General features: G+C 40.9%; 1 protein-coding gene across 2 annotated transcripts in view; it reads right to left on the bottom strand.

Annotated features, from left to right (window-relative positions):
• Positions 1-6510, bottom strand: part of Htr7 (5-hydroxytryptamine receptor 7) — a 107002-nt gene extending 100492 nt beyond the window's left edge. Inside the window, exon 1 of one of the 2 annotated variants that reach the window (XM_008849595.1) lies at positions 5869-6510. In XM_008849595.1, coding sequence (XP_008847817.1) covers positions 5869-6416 — 548 coding nt within the window. In that variant the 5' untranslated portion in view covers positions 6417-6510. The remainder of the gene's footprint in view (positions 1-5868) is intronic. The other variant, XM_008849596.1, reaches the window with a different exon arrangement.
• Between the last annotated feature and the right edge of the window lie 61 nt (positions 6511-6571).

Raw genomic sequence — 6571 nt, forward strand, 5'->3', positions numbered from 1 at the left:
CTAAAAACTTTAACAAAATGGAGACATTACACAAAAAGGTAGAGAATTAGAATCAATAAAAAGGATAAAAAGATATTTCTAAAATTTTAAAAAATTAAACAATTGCTGAAATTAAGAAACATGTTGAACAATGTACTAAATATAGCAAAAAATGATTAATAAACTGAAAAGCAAGTCAATGTTTTCCTCAAAACTGAAACACAGAGAAAAAAAGTAAAATGCAGAATATATGGAAGTATATAAAAGACATGTATGATACACAGAAAGGAATAAAACTTGTCCTTGAAAGCATAGAGGGCAGAAGAAGGGAACCATGTTGGATGACACAGAACAGCTAATGGAAGATACCAGTGCACAAAGAGAGAAATCACTAAGAACTCCAACTGAAGTTAACACTGAATAAATAGCAAAAGATAATCAATACTGCCAGACCTAAGGACACCACAGGAAAACTGATTAACAATTACAAATAATACTTTAATGGCAAAAAAGAAAAACATAAAAGCAGCCATGGGAAATGCTATGTTACCTCCAAAAGAGTATTGTTAATTAATTAATTAATTAATAATTAGCAAAAATATTACATTCCCTCCAGAAGAGGTAATATTAGTGTTGTTGACTGATGACTGATTTTTCTACAAAAATTACTGATGTCTCTAGGCAATGCAACAATATTTTAAAGTGCCAAGGGAAAGCCGAAAATACAAAATTCCATATTCTGCAAAAATACTCAAAAATGAAGGTGAAATTAAGGCACGTTCAGTAAAGTAAAACCTGAGGCTTTGTCACAAGCAAATACTCATTAAAAATGCTAATAGAAGTCTGATTGAACCAAAGAAAATTATTCCAAATAAAGCATGGTAATGCAGAAAAAAATAGAGATCTCTGGATAAAGTACACATGTTGGTAAATAGGAAGGAAATGTTCCGAACAACAAAATTATACGGAATGAGTTTTAAAATTCTGTAGATTGAAAATGTATAACAACAATAACACAGAAAGTATGAAGGATGGATAAAATGAAAATACCCCAAAGGGTCTCCTTACCCAGTTTTGTATTTACTGAAGCAAAATTAAAATGAGTCCACAAAATGACTTGTAGAGAAATAAATGTACCAGAAATGTTATAATAGTAAAAACTATTGGCAAACTGATAACAGACTATAGTATATTTATACCATGAGATACAACTCAGAAATAAAAATAAATGAATCACCAGTAAACTAAAAACCACAGATGATTCTCACAGACACAATGTGAGTAGAAGAAGGGGGATTCAAAAGAACACACAATAGAGTGGGGTTCAGTAGTACCTGCCTCTAATTTCAGCACTAGGGGAGCTGAGGCAGAAGGATTATGAGTCTGAGGCCAACTAGAGCTACATAGTGACACCTTGTCACAAAAGACAACAACAAAAACAAGAAAGAATACATACTGTACAATTCCAACTCTACCTTTGCAAAGCTGTAATCAAGCAAAACTACATAATGATGCTAAAAGTCAGGACAGTGGCTATCTTAAGAAAATAACAAAACATTTTCATCTTCATTCTCTCTTAATATAGGTTACATTGTTCTTTGTGAAGAAAACAGGGGAGCAGACCTCTGTGAGGTTGGCAATGTTCTATTTTCTGCTATTGTTGATTACAAAGATGTGCTTACTTTGTGGAAATTTATCAAGCTCTGCATTTAGGATGGGCACTGTTTTATATCTATTTCAAAAATCAGCTTTAAAATATATTTTAGACATATGAAAAGCTATGCAAAGAATAATGAGATTGTATCCTCCAAGATTTAGAAAAAAAACATTCAGGACTGGAGAGATGGCTTAGCATTTAAGAGCACTTGCTGCTCTTGTAGAAGATGGGGTTCAGTTCACAGCACCCACATGGTAGCTCACACTGTCAGTAACTCCAGCTCCATGGGATCCAACGACTTCTTCTGTCCTCTTGATGTGCTGCACTTACATACATAAAGGCAAAATACTTATGTGCATTTTTAAAAAAAACTTTAATTAAAATTAAAAACAAAACATTCACAATATAGTTGGTGTGTGTGGATCCCTGATAGCATCCCTACCAGAGCTAACTTCTCTCCTGAGTTGGATGTCCACCATTGTTAAGTACCATTTATACTTTTACTCTTTACATATGCCCCCCAAAACAGTGTATTGAAGCTTATTTTGTGTATTTTTAAGCTATATATGGAAGGAAATTTGAAGCTGTGTGTGGTGATACACGTATGTAATCCAAGCTCTTGGGAGGCAGAGACAGGAGGATCCAGAGTTCAAGACCAGCCTGGAGCTACATAGAAAATTTAAGGCTCCCCTGAGCTACGTGACTCTATCTCAAAAAAAAAAAATTGTTTTAAGGAATCTTTATAAGAAAAGCCAAGGGAACCGTCTAGGATGACAAAACTGTATCTTGCCTGTGGTACTGATCATACGAGTTGAATTGGAGTTGAGGCAGGAGGATTGTGAGATCAAGTCCATCCTGAGATATACAGTGAGCCTCTGTTTCAAACAGAAAAGAAAATATTTGCGCATTTTATTATATCTTACTATCTTAAGCTTTTAAAAAACAAATCAGGGTATTCCTCCCTTGAAGCACTTCCAAATTTTAGGAGTTCTTTCTCACTTTTCCTTAATAAATCTATGTTCACACTGCTCAAAAAAAAAAATCATCCTAGTTTCTTCATGAGAAATGGATGGGCATGGACAGAATGGAACTGGGAAAAACACTTCAAATACTGCCGTAGACCTGGCAATGCCAAACTCAGCTACTAAATAGTAAGGACAGAAAGACAAGTTGTGGACACAGTTCTTTAATAAGCTTGATTGTGAAATGATATGAAAACTAGAGGAAGTGAGGCTGGAGAGATGGCTCAGCAGTTAAGAACATTTGCTGTTCTTCCAGAGGACCCAGATTCAATTCCCAGCACCCACAGAGCAGCTAACAACCACCTGTAACTTCAGCCCTAGGGGGATCTAACGCCCTCTTCTGGACTCCGTGGGCATTGCACACCAGTGCACTTACATCGGTGCAAAACACTCATAAACATAAAATAAAAATAATCAAATATTTTTAAAAACTAGAGGAAGAAGTAAGACCAAACAGGGAGATTCTTAAAGACTGAAGATAGACCCTAACCTAGTAGAGAAGAAGAGCTGCAGACAGACCAAAGAAGTAGGATTAACAAAAACCCATGGCCTTTGGAAGGTAGAGGGACAGGCTGTGGTAGCCTTTGCTAGGACATATCTTCTTGTTTTCTAATTGCAAGACAAACTTTAAGGGGTACAAATGCAAGGAAGATTGTTTTTGTAACGATAGAAAAAAAGGGAGTTCCTATCTAATGGTTGCTGTTTTGGGGTGAACTTGACTCATTCTCTGAATGGTAAGTGATGGGAATTTTGAGGCTTGCTAAGAACAATATGACTTTGTACTGGAAGCAGCTGGGAATATATCCCAACAGGGGTGGACATATCTTAAAAAAATATGTTTCACTTTGGCCAGGTTAAATGTCCAACAGATGTCCAAATTTATGCAATATAGCAGCATGAGCTAAAAAGTAAGAATAATGTAATTTATCTTTGATCATCCAACACAAAGTATAGTGTAAGCTATTTTAGTTACTCGAGAGGAAATGAATAAGGGAATGAATGAAGCACAAACTGTTCCATATTTTCATTGCACATTTTGTGTCATCTGTCATGTTCTCCACTAGAGCTGAAGAAAATACACTTTTCTGAAATAATTCACCTTAGATATCAAATGCATTTTTCTTTTTCTCATTTCTAGTTGTACATGTTCTTAGATGAAAACTCAGTGTTTCTGCTAATTTTATCAATTCTTCATTTTACCTAAAGAAATAATATGCTGATCCAAAATTACATTTAAGCAGAATTCAACACTAGGTCAATTCCTGGAGGGAAAAAAAAAAGACAAAATATATGCCTATGTGACCATAATTTGTGACAATCATAGGATCTAGTTATCGAAGAAATGAGAAGCCCTTACACCAAGAAGAATTAACCTCTGCTCCGGATTCAGGACATTCCTGCTGGTGCTAAACCACATGTGCCCCTTCAGTGAAGAATGCCTTTAACTCAAGTATAGAAGTAAAGGGTGATCTCAGATAAATCTGAATGTGCCCAAGGAACAGTTGACACTGGCTGTCTTAAGAGACCAGTTCACACCATGTGCTATTTATTTATCATTTTCCAATTCTGAAATGAAGAACCAGTTATAAATGCATTACTTGCAGCATAAGCTGATACTTGTTTTGTTACACTAAGTTCCAGTTACAAGGACTCCATTCACAGAGGAACTGTTTTGGTTGGCTGAGCAGCCTGTCTCTGTACTTGTAACTCACGGACAGAATCATTATGTATATTGAGTGCACGCTCCTAATTCCTGTTGCCACAGCCAGATTGTAAATGCATATGTTTTTGTCATTTTTAACTACAGTAATTCAGAACCTCAGCTGCCAAGTTTGGTGCCAATATCCTCGCATATGCAGTTCATGCTCCACTCTTAAAATAATGCCTTGTTTGCTGTCAGAAGCTCCCATCGTGACATGTAAAATGGCTGGATCTTTAAAAAAAAAAAAAACATCGAAATCACCTATTAAATGCAACTATAATGTGTTTCTTTTTCTTGAAAATGCTCCCTTTCCTATCATTCCCTTTATTTAGTAATTATAGACTCAGATCAAGCAATGAAATAGGAGAACATTGCAATAATCAACAACCCACAAACAACAGTGTTTGCAAGGAGGAAAGAAAGGGAAAAGCTCAGTTACATGGCAGTCCATCCTGAGGCACTGTCATGTTAAGTGTGGAGGCATCAATTATTTGAATTTCCATGTGGAAAGGTCTACTATACATTCAAAGCAACTATGTTTCTCTTTCATTAAACAACAGGATACTAGTCCTGTGCTGGTTTGAAAAAGCCAGCAGAATTCCAAGTGGGGATATTAGGTTTGATATTTCATTTTCAAATGAAACAATTGCTCTGTCGTCAGAGTACTGAGACCATGCTTCAGTTGTCAATGGCCTATTTCTAAGGCCAAAGACTAGCTCCTTCTCAAAATCTCAAAATTTTGAGTCTGAAAGAAATCGGGGGAGGGGGGAGGGTCTCCTGTTCTAAGGTGACACCCAAAGCAGCATCCCCCCCCCCCAACACCCCTGACCGATGGTCAGCCTCTGCTTCAATTACTCCATTGGAGGAGTTCTCAAGATTAGGTTCCCAAGGAATACGATGAAAGACTAGAACCAACCTTCAAGACAGAAGTAAAGCTCCAGTCGGTAAGCTTGCAGGAAACCGACAGCGCTGCCGAGCACTAAAACCAGACTTCCACAATGTGAACAAGATTCAGAATCAGCATCCGGAAGAGTGCAGCATTTGAGACCCTCAATTCTGCAACCATTCAAGGGCCTTTCTTCGGCCTATAGAATAGCTCCTAAAATCTCCGAAGCAAAGAGTCTTTTCTCCCTGATTTCGAGAAGAAAGGACTTTATAGGCTACAGCAATGGCTCAGTCAAGCTAGAGCTCATCAAATCCACTCCTTCCCCAAAACCAAGTAAAGAGACCCCCTGGTGGAATTGCTAGTGCTTAAAATACTGTAACTCTGGTTTTTAAATTGTCACCACACTGAACCAGAAACATTTCAAGGTTTCTTTTAAAGATGTGTTTAGCCTGTGCTGTTGCTTAAGTTTGCTTGGCTAGTGTAGAGGTGGATGCATGTGGGGTTGTATTTTAAGCTCAGCCCTTTATCCCGCGGGGAAATCTGGTTTGATCCTCCCAGGAGAGGCTAGCAGGCTGAGCGGTCGGCCCCAGTTCAGCCTGGGACGGGGCGGCCCGGCCCTTACCTGTCGATGCTGATCACGCACAGGGTCATGATCGAGGCCGTGCAGCACATGACGTCCATGGCGATGAAGACGTTGCAGAAGAAGTGACCAAAGATCCACTTGCCCCCGATGAGGTCTGTGACGCTGACGAACGGCATGACCGCCACGGCCACCGAGAGGTCAGCCAGCGCCAGGGACACGATCAGGTAGTTGGAGGGCTGGCGGAGCTTCTTGACGAAGCACACGGAGATCACCACCAGGCAGTTGCCCGCGATCGTCAGCAGCGTGATGAGTGTCAGGATGGAGCCGATCACAACTTTCTCCGCTCTGCCGTAGTTGATCTGCTCCCCGCAGCCGGAGACGTTGTCCGGGGGCGCGTCCCAGGTGGGCGCGGGGCTGGCCGTCACCTCTGGGACGCCGCTCAGCAGGTGCGGCGTCCAGGAGCTCGCCACCGCGTCGGCGCCTCCGTCGGGGCTCAGGTCCTGCAGCCCGCGCGCCACCTCCGGCAGGATGAGCGAGCGGAGGTGGCCGTAGAGGTCGGGGCGGCCGCTGCTGTTAACGTCCATCATCCTGCCGCCCAGCACCGCTGCCCATGGAGCCGGCGCCCCGGCCACGCGCTCCGGCTGCCGGCCCGGGGGCTGGAATTCACCTAGCCGGCTACGCGCCGCCCGGCCCAGCCATGGGGCCCGCGCTGGCCGCTGGGGGGCGCCCGGCTCGGCCTGGC

Source organism: Nannospalax galili, unplaced genomic scaffold (genome assembly GCF_000622305.1).
Source record: "Nannospalax galili isolate Female #2095 unplaced genomic scaffold, S.galili_v1.0 scaffold384, whole genome shotgun sequence".
Taxonomy (NCBI): domain Eukaryota; kingdom Metazoa; phylum Chordata; class Mammalia; order Rodentia; family Spalacidae; genus Nannospalax; species Nannospalax galili.